Raw genomic sequence first — 22,412 nt, 5'->3', positions numbered from 1 at the left:
AAAGGATGGATTTGCTTAGATAGGAATCAACTTATCTGGGAAGGAAAGATTTGGCATAAGGGGAGGTGGGAAGTAAGAATTTGCGGAAGGGATGCAGGTACATACAATTAGACCTATTTGTTTCTTTTGCAGGCTCATGCCAGCCACGTCCCTCCTGCCACGAATGCATCCGTTCCCACCCCAGCTGTGCCTGGTGTAAACAACTGGTAAGTGCTTCTTCTTAAGGAAATACAATAATAATAATTAATGTGTTGTCAAGTCTCAACCAACTTCTGGCAACTCCATGGGGTATTCAAGGCACGAGTTGAGCAGAAAGCGGTTTGCCACGGCTTTCCTCCGTGTGGCAACCCTGACCTTCCTTGGTCATCTCCATCCAGTACTATTCGTGGCCAACCCTACTTAGCTTCCAAGCTCTGGTGATCTTGGGCTAGTCTGGGCTGCTCAGGCTACTTAGGAATAGTCTAGAGCTATTTATAATGCTATTTTCCCAACCCTCACAGGATTCAGGAAGCATTTTGCTTAGGGCCAAGCTACACATGATGAATGACACTGGAGGGCAAGTGAACAGGGAGAAATACACTTGCCATTCAAGTGTCATTCGTCATATGTAGCTTGGCCCTTAGACTTGACATTTAGAGCTTAATTACATACAAAGCTCTTTATGGCCTTGGCTCGACATTCCTACGGGACCGCCTCCCTCCCTATATCCCTCCACAGCAGCTTTGCTCATTTGAATAGGGTCCCTAGCAGGTGCCAGCCTACACATGGGTGAAATCAACAGCAGCCCATACACGGGCTTTCTCTGTGGTGGCCCCCTACCCTATGGAACAGCCTGCCTGAGGAGGTCAGGAGAGCCCCCACTCTCCTAGCTTTCCACAAACAATGCAAAACTGAATTATTCAAAAAGGCTTTTTACTCAGATAGGAGGGTGGTATTGTAGGGGGGGGGAGTCTCAGATGTTTCGCTATTGAGTTAGGGACCGTAGACTTCACCATTATGTTGCCTTACATGTTATCTGTTGCTTTAAATATGTACTCCTATATACTACTTGTGCTTCATATTGTCTAATGTCAGTCCTAGAATGGATTATGTTCTGTTTCAGCAATTCTTCAAGCCCATATTCGATCCTTGCGAATGCTATGTCTTTGTAAACTTGTATTCATTTACCATCTGACATTGTTTATGGAAATGTTCTTGACACTGTATGGAAATGCCTGCCTTTGTCCTTGCCACTGATTGTACTAATCTCACACTGTGTAACCCGCCTTGAGTCTCAGTGAGAAAGGCGGACTATAAATGACATAAATTTTAAAAAAATAAATAAATTTGTTTTTTAAGGAAATGGGGAACTTAAAGCAATGGAAAAACAGAATTCTGCAGCTGCATTCAGCTTTGGATTTGTTCATTCCATCTTTAATACATGAGTTTCCCTCTGATTATCTTTTATCACGCTTTGCAAAACTTTAAGGAGCAGAACTGAAGGCATAAACTGAGAATGGCCCTCTCCGTTTCCGCAGCTTTTGTTGAGAACATGGCCAAAGGAGGTTAAAATGTTGACATTTCTTGGCATGCACTTCCACAATGCAGAGAATCATAGATCCTGGGAGAAGTGCAGCCATGTTATACAACATAAAAACAACATAAATAAAATAACAGAAGCGCTTCAAAGGTATCCCTTTGTTGGCCAAAAAAAAGTGTTAAAAAAAAACAAGAATAGTTTTAAATTAATTTAAAGCGATCTCTCTAGGGGTACAGAAAAGGGACTGATGTATTTCATTAGCAGTAGCAAAAAACAAACATTGAAACTGCTTTAAAATTTACATGCTGTAAAACTAAAAAAATAATTTTTGGCTCCCAAAGGATGAATTTTGAAAGGGGTTCTTTTTATTATTATTGTTTCTTTCTCATATATGATGCACAGGTCTGATTTTCCTGGGACCTCTGAATCTCAGCTTGCAGGTGCGCACACCTATGGGAATTTAAAGGGGAAAATGACCTCACTATTTGCAGTCTACCTAAGAACTAGGGGAATACTGGGAAATCCTAACAACCAACAGAAATGTGAGCCAAACTAGACATGTTTCAGTTTCACCTCCCCTTCCTGGAGGTGAAGAGGAAATAAACTCCCTGAGGAGTGATCTTTGCTGGCTCTGTAGAGAGGGGAGATTGACAGAGCCTTCCGATCTGTCTTTTAAAACTCAGCTTCCCGGCTAACATTGCGACTCCCTTCACATAAGCGTCCTCGTGTAACTCGTCTCTTGTAGTTTAGCTCTGAAACATGAAAGTCATCCAAAGTTTATGGAAACCTGTCTGCATTGTATCCCCCTCCTGCTCAAGGCTGTGATTTGCATTGTGTGTGTGGTGTGTGTGTGTGTGAACATTTTGGAAGGGTGTTTGGATCTCATGACCACTTGGGCTCAATGATTTTCCAGCTCCTGTTTATTTGTTCCTTCTGGCCTGGTGGATACACCCTTTGGTAAAGACAAAATATTTCCTGGAAGGCAGTAATATCTGCAGATGGCAAGCTACCAGCATGCCCTCTGATTCACCCCTTGCCCTTTCATTCCAGTTTCTCCCACAGACTTTCTCTCAGAATATGTAAAAAGGGCACACACTGAGTCAGCAAGAGTCTGAGCCAACAGCTGCCCATCTCTAGCACCGTGGAGACTTTGAATTTATTGAATCCTGGACTTCCAAGGGACTCCTATACTTTTGAGAGTGGAGCTCTCAACAGAGAAAGTAATTAAAGCCACTTTCCAGCCCTAGTATTAACCATAGTGGGTAATTGGGATTAAGGAAAACATTGGTGGGCTGTGATGTGTCTTTTTCTACAGCGGCCTTCCACCACCTTGCCATAGTAAAACTGAAACACGTCTGAATTTATTAGCTTAGTACAGTTTTCTCTTGCCCGTTCCTCAAAGGGAACTCAGCACCCCCCCCATTTGATTCTCACAACAATCCAGCGAGATATGGTCGCCTGAGAATGAATGTCTAGCAAGTGGTCACTCTGAGTCTCAGGAGAGCTCTTGGAATTACAAGTAATCTCCAGATGACAGAGATCAGTTCCCCTGGAGAAAATGGATTCTTTGGAGGATGGACGCTATGATTCTATATCCTCCCCTCCCCAAACCCCATTCTCCTCAGGCTCCACCCCCCCGAAACCGGCAGGTATTTCCCAACCTAGAATTGGCAACGCTAGTTCCATGACAAGTAAGAATTTGAATGCAGGTGTCTTAGTCCGGCGCTCTAACCACTACACAACACATCCATATAATATGGGCATTTCAGTCACGAATGGCAGGGTTCCTGCTTATAATCAGTTGCCTGGTTATAACAAGAAAAAAATGGAACAAGTGAGGCATTCCATCATCTTTTCCCGTTCCTAAGTGCAGTTGCACTTCTTGAATGTATGATTTCCTACGCGAAGCAGAATAAACTTTCTGTCCTAGCAACACAGGGCAAGCATTTCTTGCCTACCCAAAGGGCAGCAGCTCATAACACTCTGATAATATCCCTCAGCTGGCAACTCCATAGCTGAGTGGCAATCTCTAAAATGGCAGGCCAGGTGAGAGTTGTCATGGAAACCCTCCACGCTTGCCCAGGAAACCTCTCCCAGAATTCTCTAATGAGTCATGCTACAAGCGACGCCTGACACAGGTTGGACACTTGTCAGCTTCCCTCAAGTTTTGATGGGAAATGTAGGCAGCTTGGCGGAAGTGACAGTTGAAAAGTCCGTTGGGCAGCCGTCGGAGAGCCAAGCTGCAAGACCAGGACGCCTACATTTCCCATCAAAACTTTAGGGAAGCTGACAAGTGTCCAACCTGTGTCAGGCGTCACTTGTAGCTTGGCAATCAGATGGTGGTCTCCCATCCCTATGTGCAAGAGAGCTGAGCCTTTGTTGCCAGCAAAGACCCATTTATGTTTTTTTTTTTTAAATACCCAGCCCAATTCATTGGCCCACAGGTGTGGGCATGGCCGTAGACGGAAATCCTCCCAGGTGGCACCCAAGCCACAAGGCCTGGATGAGTCATTGAGTTGCTGACCACATCCTGCCCAGATGCTTAGTTCTGAGGGCTAGGGTTTACATTTATGAACTGTGTGTGTGAATACGGCTTTACCACTTTCGTTACTGTAAATTTCCTCCTGATGAATGGGGTGGTGGTGGTAAAATGGGTTGCTAAAAATGCTGATTTTTAAATAATAAATGCCCTTGTGGGATCCCCAAAACTTTTACAGACACATGCATTGGACAGCACCCTCTTTTTTTGTAAAAGAAGCTGTTTACCCCATAGTCAGGACCTGACTATACCTTGTTGGGCGTAAGAATGTGGTTGCTACCAATCTAAAGCCCTGTCCAGGCCTACATGGAAACATGTGGTTAAAAAAACCCCATGATTTTGTATAATACACAGTTAGGGTCCTTAGACTCTTTCTACATCAGGGTTTCCCGTTGCGGTACCCACTGACAGCTTTCGTGGTACCACTAAGTGTTTTTAAGAGAGAGGAGGGGCTTTTGCCCAGAAGGGCTTCTAATTGGTCATTGGAGATGTCATTGTTTTTAAAAAGTTGGCACGGAAGCAGGTGCACCCACAGCACAAGGCTCTTCACTGCATGACTGAAGGTAAGCTGTGCGTAGGCAAGAAAATACGTTTAAATTTTGTGGTTGGCTCTGCCTCCTTCAGCAGTCATTTTGTGGTTGCACCCACTACCTGAGCCAATATTGAAAAGGTGCCGGCAAGCTCCAAAAGGTTGGGGAGAGATGGTTGAGGCTGAGTTGTAGGTATGCCTGCCAGCCTCCTGTCTGGGGGGGAGGTATTATGTCCCCCCCCGAGCTTTCCATCAGTGAGATCAGTTGCTTTCTCCACCCTTTGAAGGTCATTGGGGCAGGGTACATTTTGGGGACCACCATTTGAGTTTTTATTATTGTATAAACTGAGTTTTATGTTTGTATGAACCTGTATTTTATGTACGTTTTATTGTCTTTTTAATTGTTGTTACTTCACTCTCTGAGCCCGTAGTGGGGAGAACGAATTAAAATCGAATGAATGAATGAATGAATGAATGAATGAATGAATGAATGAATGAATATGTGGACCCCCCCCCCCCGACACACAAAAAACTTTCCAGTTTGGGCCACTGAAGAGAGACAAAAGCACCAACTGATAATTTGACACTCCTATCTTTTAACTTCTTGAGCTCTGCACTTTCGGTCTCCTGGGGGAAACATTGATCTCAGCTCCCTAAGGAACAGGGAGGGGTAGATTTGGGGGAAGGGAGCAAGGAAACGCAACAGTGGACTTTCAACGAAAAGCAGACTGCAGACAAATGTGGCTGGCGCAGCGGTTTTTCACCTATAGAAACAGGAAACCACTGTAGTTCAACTGATACGAAGAGGCCGGGTTTATCTTGTAAATTGCGGGGTGGAAGGGCATGCTGGCTGTTTTGTGGAAAGCAGGGTCTTTCTCCAGTGGCGCACCAGAAAGAAATGTATAAAGTGGGAGTTTCTTGCGTCTTAAAAAAAGATCTCCAAGGCTTTCATATATATGGGGGAAAGAAATCTTTTCTGAGAAATGTATAATTGCATAGCCTGAATGGATACTGAAAATTGTGCTGCTTGGTTCAGACATAACACAAAACCATAATTTACTTTAACTAAGGTTCGTATTTGAAACCAAGTTTCAGGTTGCAGGCAGTCATTCAAAATCCTTGTTTGCCTCGGAGTATCGTGCCTTCGCTCCAGTGATGAGGGCGCTGGAGTGCAAGCCATGATTAACTCAAGATTGTCTGCTTTCACACATCATGTGTAACCATCGTTAATCTTCACTGTAGTCAATAAATCAACTTCAGACCATGGTTTCAGATCCTGGTTTGACGGACCCTAGCTAATTGCGGTTAGTGGATCAGCCTGTATTCGACTAACTGTAGTTAGTTTAATTATACAATGGTTTCACATGATGTCTGAACTAAACAGACTTCAATACTGTTACTGTAAACAGTGAAGGACCATGGACTTCACTACAATTGCTATAAGTATGATCTTACCAGGTAGTTCCTATGTTGTTTAATATATCAGCCGTGGAATTTGCCTATGCTCTGTTTCAACGTTAAACCTTTCTTTCTTTCTTTCTTTCTTTCTTTCTTTCTTTCTTTCTTTCTTTCTTTCTTTCTTTCTTTCTTTCTTTCTTTCTTTCTTTCTTTCTTTCTTTCTCCTTAAATCTTGCAAATTTCAGGTATAGGCCCATTACATATATACTGAAATGTCATGATATTGAATGTACTGACTCATACTATGTAATCCGCCTTGAGTCTCACTGAGAAAGGCAGACTATAAATGATGTAAATAAATATATAAATAACGTGCTACTGGACCCAAATCTTGCTCTATCCTATTACATTTTTTATTGAAATGTCTGAAACTGATCGTACTGACTGACTATGTAATCCACCTTGAGTCTCAGTGAGAAAGGCAAACTAGAAATAATGTAAAATAAAAATAATGTAAAATTAGTTTTAGTTTGTGAAATCTAGATTGGGTCATATATAATCATGGAAATCCTGGCTTGCCTCAACAAACAGCGGTTTCATTTTCTTCTTTCTGTTGCTCAGGAGACACTGCAAGAGAACAAGTCGAAGTGTCTGCATTCAGACATCACGTGAAACCATAGTTAAGACTAACCGTGGTTAATAAAACTAGCTTGAGATCCTGATTTGATGAACCTTAGTTAGTGGATTGACCTGCATTCTGACATGCTGAACGTAGTTTAATTAAACCATGGTTTCTCACAATGGCTGAACATAGCCAACTGACATTTTGCATAATAGGCTGTTGCTGCAGTCCTCAGAATGTGTGTGTGACATAAGGAGCTAAGCAGTACATTGGAATTTATCCTATTAAAATTTCTTCAAACCTGTCTCTGAGATTTCTCTGTAAAACCATATGAGGAAGAGACTTCTTTAAAAACAAAAGCAAAAGCTAGCGATTTCAGGATGCTGAATTCTTTGTCAGATAGACCAAATATGACCCTTGGGAGGATTAAGGTCGCTCTCTTTTCAAGCAAATTAAAGACAAATGGCATCCTGCGTCCCAGTTCCATGTGTTTTGCATTTCCTTTTTATCCTCTAAATATAGAGATGAGGCTGCTGAGCAGCCTTATTTGCAAGGCCACCCAAAGAGGACGTGTGAACACTGAGGCAGTGCTGGAAACATCTCCCTTCTCTTCTCCCCTAGGATTTTGTGCAGGCGGAGGAGTCTGACACAGCCCGCTGTGCCCCTCGGCTGGAGCTGGAGCGTCGTGGTTGCCTCCCCAGTGAGGTCATGGACCCCCGTGGCAAGCTGCATACCCTGGAGGACAGGCCCCTCAGCAAGAGCAACCAGTACGACAGCATCACGCAGCTGGCACCCCAAAGAATTGCGTTGCAGCTACGGCCTGGTGGGTCTTTCAGAGGGAAAGAGCAGCCCAAAGCCTGGGTGGGTGGAAGGCCCCTGTTTAACAAGGAAGCACATCTCTATTCCTTCCTGGAGCAACCTTTTGCCGCTCATCTCAGAGTAACCTAATGGCAAATATCTGCTTTTATGAAAAAGAGATCTGCTTTGAGTTGCTTGCCCTAAACCCCTTTCTCCATCACATAGGAGGTCTGAGGGCCAAGCTAGACAGGACAACTTCCCTGGATTTATATTTGTGTCTGCTGACACCATTTTTAATTGATTTGTGGTTTTTTTAAAACAGAGCCGCCCTGACCTGGATAACCCAGGAGAGCCTGATCTCATCAGATCTCAGAAGCTAAGCAGGGTCGGCCTTGGTTAGTAATTGTATGGGAGACCTCCAACAAAGACCAGGGTTGCAGAGGCAGGCAATGGCAAGCCACCTCTTGCCATGAAAACCTCACCAGGGGTCGCCATATATCAACTATGACTTGAGGGCCGGATTTCATTTCAACACACAGCCATGAGCCCCCCACCCCCGCCTCCAGAACAGGTGCACTGTGTGGCAACCGTAGGCCCAAGGACGTGCTGAAGTGTCAGGTGTGGGGGGAGGGATTGCCCCTCAGACTTCCATGTACCATTTCCTCAGCTGTGGAATAACCAAGAAATAATCTTGATGACTGACTTGGAATCTTCGTAAGTTTTAATCTATGCTACTTTTAAAAACTGTATATTTAACTTTCCTTTTCAAATTTTATTTGTTGGATCTCTTCGTCTTGTGAATTTTAACCTAATCATGGCCATTTCCACACGTCTTCTCCCCCTCCCGAAAAATGGCGCAAAACTTACGGAATGACACGCACCTTCATGGCCCGATTTCCTGATATGACTTTGCTTCGTGGCGCGATGACATCAGAAAACGCGCCACGAAGCAAAGTCATGATGGAAAACCACGCCATGAAGGCATGTCATTCCGTAAGTTTTGTGCTATTTTTCAGGAGGGGGAGATGTGTGGAAATGGCCCCTATTAGCTTTTAAATGGTAATGCGCTATATATAGACTTCTTGAATAAATGGAATGCACGTTATGTGTAAACCGTGGGCCATTCTGGAAGTACTTAACGATTTCCAAAACTGTTGAAAGGACAGATGAAGTAAACAGATTAAGTAGCTGCAGCCTCCGAGCTGGTTACATTCCCCCCTCGCCCTTCTGTCTTTCCTATTCTGTACCCACAGGGGAGGAACAGCGCTTCACTGTGCGCTTCAGACGGGCTGAAGGCTACCCTGTGGACCTGTACTATCTCATGGACCTGTCCCACTCCATGAAGGACGACCTGGAGAACATCAAAAGACTGGGCAGTGACCTGTTGACTGCCCTACGCAATATTACCAACTCTGTGAAAATTGGTATGGAATGCTTGTGTAGCTAGGATGTGGTGGTGGTTTTGGCAGAAGACTAGAGAATTATTCTCAGGCATGATAAAACATTGTAAAACAGCCAAAACCTAATTATAAGTATTCTGTTTATTAATGAAATCCAGTACAGTGTAAAAATAAATGCCAACTGCCCGTCAGTTATCTCGGTGCTTGTGTTCTCTTTGGCCAGATCACTAAAGGCCAGGAGCAGCTTAACTACCCTACTGATTTACTCACAATAGACTTCATCACTATATTGCCTTCCATATTATCTGTTGCTTTAAATATGTACTCCTATGTCCCACTTCTGCTCCATGTTGTCTAATGTTAGTCCTAAAATTATGTTCTGCTTAAGTATTTTTTCTACTCTGTATTGGATTCTTGCTAATACTATGTCTTTTAAACTTGTATCTATTTACTCTATGGCATTGTTTATGGAAATGCCTTGATACTGTATTGAAATGTATTTGATACTGATTGTACTAATCTCATCCTATGTAATCCGCCTTGAGTCTCAGTGAGAAAGGTGGACTACAAATGACATAAATAAAATAAATTTTCCCATGTATGGCTTGGATTTTCCTCAGGCGCAAGGACTTCTACTCACAAAGTATTATTTTCCTGCCTTTTCCTTCCTGTGGGAGCTCAAAACTCCACCCAAAATTATGTTCCTACACCCAGGAACAGGATTTGGGAGGAATTTCAGGGAAGTGGGAAAATGGTGCTGCAAAAGTGGAAGTCCTTGAGTCAATGGAAACAGTAGTCTGGCTTCAACCTTTAATTCTGCAACTTTCTGGGACAACAATATCTCAAAGATCCACCTACTCTTGTACGAGCCCACATTCCCTGGGCGTTAGCCATCACCAGAATTTCTGCCTTGCAGGGTTTGGCTCCTTTGTGGACAAGACAGTGCTACCGTACGTGAGCACAGCACCCAAAAAGTGGCTCCACCCCTGCCCAATCGCTGACGAGCCCTGTCAGTCGCCATTCAGCTATCGGCATGTGCTTGCGCTCACCGACAACGCCAGTGAGTTTGAGAGCACAGTCAGCCAACAGTTTGTTTCGGGGAACCTAGACCCGGCAGAGGGAGGCTTCGATGCCATCATGCAGGTAGCTGCTTGCAAGGTGAGAAGCCCGAAGGGTCTCCGTGCATAGCTGAAAGAGGCTTGTGCCTGGGATACCTACAGGTAATAGGGCCAGAGAACAATCATTGCATGCACAAGAATGTGTTCATGGGCTGCCATATTAACACACACATGTGTGAACACTGGCTTGCACAATTCTCTCCTGTTGGTGAGTAGTTTTGAGGAACCACATGTACACACAAACTGTGCATCTTGTAGCAATGTGGTTTTCACCTGTTAGGTAGGTAGGACATTTATCCTGAGCTCAGTGTTAAGGTCAGAGGGTGCTAAACTACCATGTGTTGTCCATTTCCACCAGATTCCCTAAACTGGGTCCTGATACAAAGTTGCCAGATGCATACTGTGTAGTTCTTCTCACCAGCCTCACCAGAAGTTCAGTTTACATGTTAACTTGCTCAAGCAATAGTCCCCCCTGTCGAGGCGGAGACAGTACATGTTTTGAATGCTCCCCAGCAATTAAAACAATCTTTGCTTATACAGAACTTAGCATGTCAGGCGTGATGGTTCAATTTAGCTGTACAAAGCTGTTGTTGCATGTGAACATTCAACAGGTGCTGCTTGGAGTGTTCCGGAACATGACGATCTTTATCCCTTGATTCTAATGAATGAATGAATGAATGAATGATCTGTCTCTCCTTTCACAGAAGAGACTCAAGTTAATCATGGGCAGGTCAATGGCCAGTAACTTTTGTTGTTTTGTTTTGCTTATTGTCTGCTTTAGGGTTCCAAACAGATTCAAATGAAGATTTCCCATGATTAATGATCTTATTTAATCTATTAATATTTTTATCTCAATGATAACTTGCATGGATAGCTTGCATAGAGTGATTGACCCAAAGTTACCCAGTGAACTTCCATGGCAGAGTGGAGATTCAAACCTGGGTCCTCCCAAGATCTGTATCTTCTAGACAATGCTGGTATCAGGCAGTATCAGCAACTGTAACAGGAAGCGATCAGCATTTAACTGTATCTGGCAACTGCCAGTTTGGTGTAGCGGTTAAGAGTGTGGGACTCTAATCTGGAGAGCCGGGTTTGATTCTCCTCTCCTCCACTTGAAGCCAGCTGGGTGACCTTGGGCTAGTCACAGCTCTCTGGAGCTCTCTCAGCCCCACCCACCTCACAGGGTGTTTTGTTGTGGGGATAATAATAACATACTTCGTAAACCACTCTGAGTGGGCATTAAGTTGTCCTGAAGGGCGGTATATAAATTGAACATTATTATTAATGTTATTATTACATTCTGGGGGATTCCATTTTAAAATTTATTTAGCCAAGTTTTAAAAAAATGCTGATTTCAAACGTTGCCTCGTTTCATCTGTAAAATGCAAATACTGAATTCTGATGCAAAATCCCAGTTTTGACATTGGTAAATTCAGCAGATTTGGGTATTTTATTTAGGCTGTCTCAACAGACTTACTGAATCCATCTTGTGAATAATGCCTCACATTAACATTTCGTTTTCATAAAATACTTGTGTAACACTTTAGCTGTGAGGAATGCTCTTAAGCTTAAATGACTGCTCCCCCTTAATGCAGGGGGGAGGTAGCAATGGGGTGGGGGGAACACTTTCCCAATTGCTACTATATAATTCTTCCCCTCCTTCCAGGAACAGATCGGCTGGCGGGATGTGACAAGGCTTCTGGTATTCACTTCGGATGGCACCTGGCACACGGCTGGGGATGGCAAGCTGGGCGGAATCTACATGCCCAATGATGGGCGTTGTCACCTGGATAAAAATGGTTTATACACTGAAAGCCATCTCTATGTAAGTCTCCCTCGATCCTCTTGAAATGAATGGAGATAGACAAAGAGAGAGCTCAGCAGCACTAGGAACCAGGAAGGTTCGGGCATAGTTAATAGCTTGGTGTAGGGGGAATTTCTCCAACTGGAATTGGAAGATAATAGTTCAGTGCATATATACCTAAAAAAGGCAAAGGTAGTCCCCTGTGCAAGCACTGAGTCATTACTGACCCGTGGGGGATGTCACATCACGATGTTTTCTTGGCAGACTTTTTATGGGGTGGTTTGCCATTGCCTTCCCCAGTCATCTACACTTTACCCCCAGGAAACTGGGTACTCATTTTACCAGCCTTAGAAGGAGGGAAGGCTGAGTCAACCTTGACCTGGCTTCTGCTAGAATCAAACTCAGGTTGTGAGCAGAGCTTGGGCTACAGTTCTGCAGCTTACCCCTCTGCGCCACGGGGCTCCTAGCATATATACCTACCTTTTGCATGTATAAGGCTGTCTAAGGGCCAAGCTACAAGTGACAAATTACACTTGAATGGCAAGTGGATCGAGTGGAGGGCAAGTGAACAGGGAGAAATACACTTGCTGTTCAAGTGTCATTCGTCACTTGTAGCTTGGCCCTAAATCACCTCTGAGGGGCAATTAACAACAACAACAACAGTGTATTTATATACCACCCTTCTGGATAAATTAGTGCCCACTCAAAGTGGTGAACAAAGTCAGTTGTGTTATTATCCATGCAATACAGCTGGGGCTGAGAGGAGTGGCTTACCCAAGGCCACCTGCTGAGTTCATGGCAATACTAACAACAACATTTGATTATTCAGGACAACACCCACTCAGAGCGGTTTACAAAGTGTGTTATTATTATCCCCACAAAAAATCACCCTGTGAGGTGGGTGGGGCTGAGAGAGTTCTGAGAGAGCTGTGACTGACCCAAAGTCACCCAGCTGGCTTCAAGTGGAGGAGTGAGGAATCAAACTCGGTTCTCCAGATTAGCATCCTGCCGCTCTTAATCACTATGCCAAACTGGGATTTGAACCAGCAGAGTGCAGATTCACAGCCCAACCACCGAGCCACTATGCCTCAGAAGGGAGGAGATGTGGTTTTTGTCAGCTCCTTCTTTTTAGTTTAGCGGTTCGAAGCTAGAGGCCAATTAAAGTGGTTAAATTGTCCATTATCTAACAGATCATAAACATGACCAATCTGAAGCGATGCATTTTAAATCCTTCTGTCCCATATGACTACGACAGAGATTCACTGAAAACCTCAGAGAGAAAAACCACCCTTGGCAACAGTAACCAAGCCTCAGCTCCACTGCTTGGCAGGCTGCCCAGAGGCCTACATACTTTGTAGCTTTATTTCCCCTCGCAGAAGTAAAATCACTTCACATTTTACATCATAACTGTACCATTATTAAACACTGCCTTTAAAAATACAGAACTATGATTTGTATTTATTTGACATAGGGTTGCCAGGCCCCCCGGGCATGAAAGTGGGGGGGAGTGGGATGGGGGCCCAGTAGGGTTGCCATCCTCCAGGTGGTAGCTGGAGATCTCCCAGAATTACAACTCACCTCCAGGCCTTTAGAGATCAGTTCCCGTGGAGAAAATGGCTGCTTCAGAGGGTGAACTCTATGGCATTATACCATGCCTCCCTCCTAAACCCTGCCCCATTCATGCCCCACCCTCAAAATCTCCAGGAATTTCCCAACCTGGAGCTGGCAACCCTAGGGCCCGATCATGGACAAATAGAAATCGAAGGGTCCTCTGGATACCATCTCGGGCTTTGTCTCTTTGCAGGACTACCCCTCTGTTGGGCACTTGGCTGAGGTGTTATCAGAGTCTAACATCCAGCCCATATTTGCTGTGACCGGTACCAGGCTTCTTATGTATGAGGTGAGCTGGAAGGAAAGGAGTGGGAGCCGTTGGACTCGAAGGAACCTGGTTCACTCTTTCTTTTCCTCTCCAGGAGTTGAGCAAACTCATTCCCAAGTCAGCCGTCGGGGAATTGAAAGAAGATTCCAGCAACGTGGTGCAGCTCATTCTTGACGCCTACAATGTGAGGAGGATAACTGTGGGGTGCTAAGAGGTCCCGGTTTGGGAGGAGGGGCTACTGTGGTTTAATTAACTTGAGCTTTTCCTTGTAAAAAGTGTGCCTGTCTTAGAGCCAAGCTACAAGTGATGCCTTACACAGGTTGGACACTTGTCAGCTTACCTCAAGTTTTGATGGGAAATGTAGGCATCCTGGTTTTACAGCTTGGCTCTCCATTACAGCTGCAAGACCAGGACGCCTACATTTCCCATCAAAACTTGAGGGAAGCTGACAAGTGTCCAACCTGTGTCAGGCGTCACTTGTAGCTTGGCTCTTAGTCCTCTCACCAGAGGGGGGGAAAGTGCCTTAGCGGTATCAAGACAGAAAGCTGGATATGAAGAAAGAATATTTTAATTTCGACATTCTTATCTAGCCCTCCCTCTGAGGAGGGAAGCGGCATCCATGATTTCCCCTCTTCTATTTTATACACAACGTCCCTGAGAGGTAGGTTCGGCTGAAAGTAGATCAGGATCGCCTAATGAATTCAATGATTTGCATCAAATAGCACAGGAGACATCTCTAAGTCAGAGCTAAACTACAAGAGATGAATTACCCGAGGACGTTCACATGAAGGGAGTTAGCCGGGAAGCCGAGTTTTAAAAGAGATCGGAAGGCTTTGTCAATTTCCCCTCTCTACAGAGCCAGCAAAGATCCCTCCTCAGAGGGTTTGTTTATTTCCTCTTTGCCTCCTAGAAGGGGAGGTGAAACTGACAGAGCCTTTGGGAGGCGAAGAGGAAATTAACAAACCCTCTGAGGAGGGATCTTTGCTGGCTCTGTAGAGAAGGGAAATTGACAGAGCCGATCTCTTTTAAAACTCAGCTTCCCAGCTAACATTGTGACTCCCTTCACATGTGCGTGTTCATGTAGTTCATCTCTTGTAGTTTAGCTCTCAGACACAACCTGCCTTCATTGCCAGTCTCCTCTACAGAGCCTCTCATCCACTGTGAACTTGGAGCACTCTTCAGACCTTCCTCCCGGCGTCACGATCGCTTACGACTCCCACTGCGGTGACTCAGAAACATTTGGACGTGCACAGGGTGGAGAATGTTCTGGTGTACACATCAACCAGTTGGTGAGACCTTTGGGGCGATGATTTGTTTGGCTTGAAATGAGACAGAACCCCTTCAGTGAATGCAAACTTACGGCTAGCAATGGGTGAGGTCTCTCTCTGTTTATGTCGGTTATGCTCCTCTCACAGGTACAGTTCACGGTAAGGATAAATGCAACCACCTGCTTGCCTGCTACCCAAGATCTGGTCCTACGAGTGCTGGGAGTGGGGGAGGAACTGAGGGTACAGCTGTCAACGGCATGCGAGTGCCAGTGCGGAGATGTCCAACCCTCTGCACCGCACTGTTCCGGTGGCCAGGGCAACCTCACCTGTGGCATCTGCAGGTACTGGCATAGGGGAAGGGAGGGGGAGTAGGAAAGAAGATAATCAGGGAGGTTTAATATGAGTGTAGAGCGACATGGATACAGAGGTCAGGATTCAGGAGGCATGTCAAAGTCAGAAGAAGAGCCCTGCTGAACTGATGCAAAGGCCCAGCACCTTGTTGCCAATAGCAGTCAGTAAATGCTTCCATGCAAGGCTTTGTTCCAGAGGTATAATTGCCTCTGAACTTGGCTCCCATGGCTAGTAGCCATTGCTCGATCCATCCTCTCCAGGAATATGCTACGTTCCCCTTTAAAGCTGCAGTAGCCTTCATGCATTCTTATGGCAGCACATTCCAAATATGAAGAAGTCTTGCCTAAAACTGCCATTAAATTCCTAGGGTTCTGCCAAAGGGAAAAAATAATTCTCTCTATCCAAGGCCTTCACACCATTCATAATTTTAGAAAACCTCTGACATGCCCTCCTTTCCAAACTGGTTTTGCTATGTGTTTGTCATTTCTGGTAGGGAAGGATCTTCAAATGTCTATTCGGTATGGATTGTCTTTCAGGGCAGGAGAATTAGGGGGAGAAGGGAAAAAATGCAAAGCTGCAGGAAGGGGAGGGGAGGGGAGGGGAAGAAACAGTGGTTCAAAGGGTGCGATGTGGCATGCCTGCAACATAACACGGCCATGGGGTATGGTAAGGCACTGCACACTTCTTTTCTGATATAGCTGCCAAGAGGGCTACATAGGCCGTCTCTGTGAGTGCAAGCCAGAGGACCTCAATGACCCAGAAGCCGGGTGCCGTGATGGAAACAGCACAGGACCCATATGCAATGGCAAGGGCCAGTGTGTGTGCGGAAAATGCCAGTGCAACACCCACGCCAGCGGTCCCTTCTGCGAGTGTGACAACACTGGTTGTGAACGACACAACGGGGAGCTCTGTGCAGGTAAACTGCAGTGTCTTCTAATGGGAGGGTTGTCACCGTTTTAAACTGGTCAGATCCTAAGAGAGCCATTCTCTGCATTACTGGGACGAAACGGGTAAAGCACTGACTTGTAACCACAGTACAATCTTGAGGTTGGATCTAGACTGTGTTTTCCACTTACCGAAGGCTCAGTTGAACAGAAGGTTCCTGCCTCCCCCATCCTGCTATAGTTCATATCCATAAAATGCTGCTTCTGGGGGAGAGGTGCAAATTGGAAGTTTGCAGCAGGAAGAGGGAAGTGGCGGAAATTACCCCTTGCCTTTTGCAGTGCAGGAAAAGTGCAAAATGAAACAATGGGCACAGAATACAGCCTCTTCTCAGTTTTCATTTAAAAAACAAACAAACATGTTTCTAGCCCTTAGGGCTGCAGATACGTTTGCAAGATTGTGAGCAATGCCTACTGAAACCAGAGTCTGTGAGTGGGATGGTTTTGGGTCAGAGGAAACTTTTGGTGTTGATGAATATCTCCCCCTGCTGACAGGCAACGGGCAGTGCAGGTGTGGCATTTGTGAGTGCCGGAGCAACTACACTGGCGGTGCATGCGAGTGCAGCTTGGACACCAGTGGATGCATGCGGGATGGTGCTGTATGTAGTGACCATGGACGTTGTGTCTGCAACAGATGCCACTGTGAGGCCGGTTGGCTTGGCAGCCACTGCAGCCACTGTGCTGAGTGCCGGACACCTTGTGAACAACACAGGTAAGGCTGGGACATGATCTCAGAGAACAAGCAGGAAGGGCAATGAAAAGGGTGGGTGAGGCCTGCCTAGCCTCCCTTGAAATGGGCACACTGGCGCAATTAGATTTCTGGGGCCTCCCTGCAATTATGGCTAGGACATACCTCACAACTAGAGATGGGCACGAACCAAAGTTCGTGACGAACCAGGCCGGTTTGTGGTTCACGAGCCAGCGGTTCGTCAGAGCCCATTTCTGACGAACTGCCATGAACTTTAGGCTGGTTCATTTGGTTCATTTTTTGGTTCGTCACTCCAGACAGCCTGGCGACGATCAATTAGTTTCCTAGGCAACAGGGGTGGACTTCCCGGAGACTTTCTGCTGACCTGGAAGTGGCCTTCTGCTGGCCTGGAAGTGATGATTTGCTAACCTGGAGGTGACATTTTCACAAACTAAACAAACTGGTTCGCGAACCGGGGCAGGTTTGTGAAAGTTCGTGGTTTGCGGTTCATGAAATGCAACGAACAACGAACCGCACGATTCGTTTTTTCCAGTTCGTGCCCATCTCTACTCACAACCACCAGTGTCTCCTTCCACATTATTTCTTACAATTTTTAGAAGGGCCCTCCCTTCTTTATTCCTTTAAAGCAGCAAGATCCTAATAGCAGAGTTAATTAGAACAATACGCCATCCACCAGTCCACTGAATATATCCCCACCAGCATGCACTTGAGTGTACTTTAGTGCTCTTCAGTTCAATACACTTTGAATGAAGCTGCAAACACTCAACAAGGGAGGTCTAAAGGTGCCTTAGTGACTACGGCAAAAGCTCTGCTATCCATTGGGAAAGAAAGCAAAGCAAGATCCCTTTAATCAGAGGCCATTCTACTGCAGAAAGCAGGTCCCGAGTTAAGCAAGCCTACCAAACTTAACCATGCATAGCCAGGGTCGGCTCAGGATTTTTGGCTCCCCAAGCAAACTATGATTTGGGTATCTTCCCATTCAACAGAGAGATAAGCTAGAAGCCTGGATTGAGCATTTTATGTACTGGGCATTCAAAATGAACTATGTAGAAATAAATAAATAAAAGCCCTCCATGTTCCCTCATGGCAGCTACAGGAAACGAGAGTTAACAGATGGAAATTGTAGAAGCCAATTACACAAGTCTGTCCTTCAAGCCAAGTGAAGAACCTCCTCTCACCTTGGCATTCCTCAAAATGTGGTACTCTAGCCTGTCTAGTGGTCAGGGCAGCTGCTAGGAGCACCCACCACCACCACCACTTCAGTTTCACCTTTCTGTGAAAAAAAACCCCAATATTTGGGCCAACTGAGCCTCCCCTTAGGAATGAACTCCAGAACTAGGAGGCCACCAATGAAAAGGCCCTGCTTCTCTGCCCAAATACTTCCTTGTTGCTTTGCAAGGTTGGAAAGTGTATCGGGGGAAGGAGAGCTCCTAGAGGTAAGAACTCCCTTTGCTTCTTGGCAGGGACTGTGCAGAGTGCAAAGCTTTGGGGACTGGCCCGCTGAGTGAGAACTGCAGCGTCTCTTGCAACCAGACGGTGAGGGTGTTGCCGGCATCTGCTGTGGATGAGAGATGGTGCAAGATGACAGCAAGAGACGGCAGCCTCCTCATCTACCTCATGGAGAAGGATGAGACTGGTGGGATCACCCTGACTGTGAACAGCCAAGAGGGTGAGTGGAAGAAGCAAGGATGAGAGAGCAAGAGGTGTTTTAGGCAAGGGTGGGCATAACAGGTGCAGATGTTGCCTATGTTATCGCTGGAATCTTGCCAGGATCTGAGTGCTACGGATTTGTGATTTGATCCCATCTGTCCTACGCCACCCTCTGCCCCATTCCAGCAAGAGATCTCTGCAGTTTTTGGCTTCTTGGCCAGTGCAGATGTTGCAATTCAACTCCACATATCTTCAAAGTGATGTCCTTCCAGGATCCTGCTTAACTGACTGCGGCCCCAAATTTTCTAGATGTTGGCTGCCTGTGATGCTTAGGTGGAGCAGGGCCCCTTTGCTCCAGCCTTTGTATTCTCTGATGTTGACCTTCCAATTGTAAGCTCTTTGGGGCACAATCCCATTGTCTTTCCCCCTCTTTTGCTTATGTTATTTTGTAAATTGTCGTTGACATGGATGGCATTCTACAAATGACCTCTGCTCAGTTCTATCTCTCTCCGTTTTGGAAAGCTAAAAGAGGAAGCAGGTGCCCTTGCACCGATGACCAGTACAGATAGTAGAGGTTTGCAAATTTCCCCTTTCCTTTCCTCATGCTCCCACAGAAGTCAGCAGAGCCACAGACACCAGCTAGGAACCACTGTCTTGCACTTTCTGTATTCTGGCAGAGATCCAGAGGAGTTCGCCGTGTTAGCCTGCAGTAGCAAAATAGCAGAGTCCAGTAGCACCTTTAAGACGAACCAACTTTATTGTAGCATAAGCTTTCGAGAGCCACAGCTCTCTTCGTCAGATGCGTGCATGAGGAGAAAGATGCAGGCATCTGACGAAGAGAGCTGTGGTTCTCGAAAGCTTATGCTACAATAAAGTTGGTTCGTCTTAAAGGTGCTACTGGACTCTTTGCTATTTTATTCTGGCAGACATCCACACTTAAGATGATACTTTTTATGAGATCCACATGGGATTGGGTTGGATCCTGCTCCTCTTCAGGAACGCTGAGCAGGCTGAGCAAAAGCCAGTCCACCCAGCCTGACTTGTCCCCGCTCTCTACTGTTCGTGATGCCAAAACTACTGGAGGAGGACTGACACATGCCTTCCCTTCACTAGGGCGGTTGCATATTTGTGTCCTAACACTGGACTTTTGTTAACAGCAAACCACAGGCATGCCTGGAGCCTAGCCCAGGAAGAGTCCTGACTCATCAGCGTTGAGCAGCGCATGACGGAACATATTCAGTGACACCTTCTGCTGCTCTTAAGTTCCATGCAAGCCTCCTCCCTCTGCCAACACTGCAATTCCATTAGCACAAGATTACATATTTGAATGCCCCCCTTTCCTTAAAAAAAAGCATGCGTTGCGTTCTAAAGTGTAGTTTAATAGCAAAGTGTGCAACACATTTGTTTATACTTGGCTCCCCCATGACTACACCAGAATGGAGAGAGGATCCCATATATGAAGAGAACTGTGATTCTTGAAAGCTTACGCTACAATAAAATTAGTTAGTCTTCAAGGTGCTACTGGACTCTTTTTGATTTTGCTACTACAGACTAACACGGCTGACTCCTCTGGATCCTTTCACTCTCGCACTCAAATCCCCCCGACCTCAAAAAGCTAGCCTGACAAAGTTCATCTAGCCCTGAAGTGCTACTTTTCTAGGGAACTTTGTCCTCTGCTTACACTTTAAATTGTTAAGTCCCAGGAAGGCTATACCACTCAAGTAACTGGGGGAAGTGTTTTCTTTAGAGTATTTTGGAGGGGAAGTGGGTTTCCTCGTTCAGGCACTGTGCAATTCCCCTTTATCCACTCACAGGTATTTCTGACCAGACATTCAAGCTGGTCTTGAGCTTGGTCCTGGGCCTCGTGGGGTTTGGGGTGCTCCTTATCGTCCTATACCGCATCGTCATAGATATCTGGGACCGGAGGGAGGTCAAGCGCTTTGAGGAGGAGTGCAGGCGGGCCAAAGGGAACGAGGTAAGTGCTTCTGGCTGCCTTGACTGTAGGCCGCAGTCCACACATCTGGCTTGGTTGACCTGCTTTATAGGCAGCGAATGGTGAGTCAACATAGCTAGACCCCTGAAAGGGCCACCGCCACAGCGCTCAGAAAGTTACTTGCACCTGCCCAAAAGCTGAAACAGACTCTAAACTTTAAAAAAGGGTCAAGGTAGTCCCCTGTGCAAGCATCGACTCATTACTGACCCATGGGGGGACGTCGCATCACGGCGTTTTCTTGGCAAACTTTTGTTATCTAAACCTAGCCCTCTTATAACAAGCTGAAATCTGGATTTCTACAACCCGGAGAATGCAAAAAGAATTAGATGTGCAAATTACCCTAACATATTTAAACACTAATTAAACCCCAAACAAGCTAGACTCAAAAGTTTAATCATCTCTTCTCGCTGATGGTTACAGAGAGTCTGTTCAACAAGTTTTAACACACTTTGAACAAAGCGCTGGAGAATGCTGAATAATGAGCTGGGCCCAAGACAAATTATTTATATATATATGAAATTATATGGGGAAAAAAGCCATCTGCTGACTTCTCCGGTTGTACTGTGCCCTCTGGCCATGCACTGTTGATTTCTATCTACTTCCTCCTTCAGGTTAACAACCCACTATTCCGGCGAGCTACCACTACAGTCATAAACCCCAAATACAGGAAGGACTAACGCACTGACAAGAAGAGGAAAAAAAACCCAGCCTGAAACGGGATGTAATGTTAACCTTGGACTGGAGAGATCTGGATTCAATTTCCCTGCTCAAGCCATGATACTCAAGCAACTAATCTCTTAGGCTGTCCTACCTCACAGGACTCTTGTGAAGATCAAGTAGGATAACCCTAGTGATTTGAAGGGTCCATCAGACTGTAGCCGTAGCACAGACACACAAGTTGAATAATGGATTTCTCTTCCCCAGAAAGCCTCCCAGATGGCAATTCTATGAAAGGATCTCTAAGAGAACTCTCGGGTCTTCCCTACCCCATTGAAACACAAAGGTATTTTAATCCAGAGGAGTTAGCTGTGTTAGTCTGTAGTTGCAAAATAGTAAAAAGTCCAGTAGCAGCTTTAAGACTAACCAGCTTTATTGAGGCACAAGCTTTTGAGAACCACAGTTGTCAGATGCATCTTAAATACCAACCATATTTCACCAACCTAAGATTGCAACACTGACATTCGAACGCAGGGCTTCACGGTAATGAGAGTCACACCTGGTTTCAGAATGTTTTGTCTTCAACTGTGTTGCATAGAGAGAGAAACGTTTCCTGGACCTACAAGGACCCAACTATATATATTAGGGCTACACCACACTCTTCCCTCCCAAACACTTTGGTGATCAACCCTCCCCTTCTCCCGGGCTGCAGCATATCTCAGGCACACAGTGAAAATATAGGTAAGCTAAGCAAGTAATTCGGTTTTGATAACAAAAAGGGTCGGCAGAGAAAGGGTTAAACAGTCCCTCAGTACTAGGTCCCACCTGCATCAGGAACAAGCCCAGAGATACAGCCCTGTTTCTTTCTCATGTAAATACATCGAGGTGCAAGTAGGTCTCTTGGACAGTTTGTGCTTTAGCAGGAAACTCTTCGGGCTTAAGAATCCCCGTTGTACCACGGAAACTTGCTGGGCGATCTTGGGCCAGTCACACACTCTCAGACTGACCTACCTCACAAAGCAGTTGTGAGGACATGAAGGAGAGAATGAAGCAAGCTGCCTTGGGTCTCCACTGGGGAGAAAAGTGGGGTATAAGTAAAAATAAACCTGCACTCCAAAATCCGTGTTAACAGGTCAGGTGGTTGTTTTCCAGATTTCGCACAGCGGAGGCATAATGTTCCCTGAACTGAGAATTAGAGGTACATCTTTTTTATATATATAATGGGGGGAAAGGCTAG

The 22,412-nt window shown here is 45.5% G+C and overlaps 1 protein-coding gene across 1 annotated transcript in view; it reads left to right on the top strand.

Moving 5' to 3' along the window:
* The window catches only part of ITGB7 (integrin subunit beta 7), a 34,311-nt gene extending 12,036 nt beyond the window's left edge, over nucleotides 1-22,275 (top strand). Inside the window, exons 4-17 of the mRNA XM_055003471.1 lie at nucleotides 133-206; nucleotides 7,229-7,430; nucleotides 8,659-8,829; nucleotides 9,722-9,963; nucleotides 11,590-11,748; nucleotides 13,532-13,627; nucleotides 13,701-13,790; nucleotides 14,752-14,895; nucleotides 15,022-15,215; nucleotides 15,924-16,141; nucleotides 16,662-16,878; nucleotides 18,339-18,544; nucleotides 20,340-20,500; nucleotides 21,130-22,275. Of these exons, the coding sequence (XP_054859446.1) occupies nucleotides 133-206; nucleotides 7,229-7,430; nucleotides 8,659-8,829; nucleotides 9,722-9,963; nucleotides 11,590-11,748; nucleotides 13,532-13,627; nucleotides 13,701-13,790; nucleotides 14,752-14,895; nucleotides 15,022-15,215; nucleotides 15,924-16,141; nucleotides 16,662-16,878; nucleotides 18,339-18,544; nucleotides 20,340-20,500; nucleotides 21,130-21,195 (2,240 nt within the window). The 3' untranslated portion in view covers nucleotides 21,196-22,275. The remainder of the gene's footprint in view (nucleotides 1-132; nucleotides 207-7,228; nucleotides 7,431-8,658; nucleotides 8,830-9,721; nucleotides 9,964-11,589; nucleotides 11,749-13,531; nucleotides 13,628-13,700; nucleotides 13,791-14,751; nucleotides 14,896-15,021; nucleotides 15,216-15,923; nucleotides 16,142-16,661; nucleotides 16,879-18,338; nucleotides 18,545-20,339; nucleotides 20,501-21,129) is intronic.
* The last annotated feature ends 137 nt before the right edge of the window (nucleotides 22,276-22,412 follow it).

The sequence above is a fragment of the Eublepharis macularius genome, chromosome 19, assembly GCF_028583425.1.
Source record: "Eublepharis macularius isolate TG4126 chromosome 19, MPM_Emac_v1.0, whole genome shotgun sequence".
Lineage (NCBI taxonomy): Eukaryota > Metazoa > Chordata > Lepidosauria > Squamata > Eublepharidae > Eublepharis > Eublepharis macularius.
Note: the sequence above shows the minus strand (reverse complement) of the source record. Positions and strands in the feature narration are given on the sequence as shown.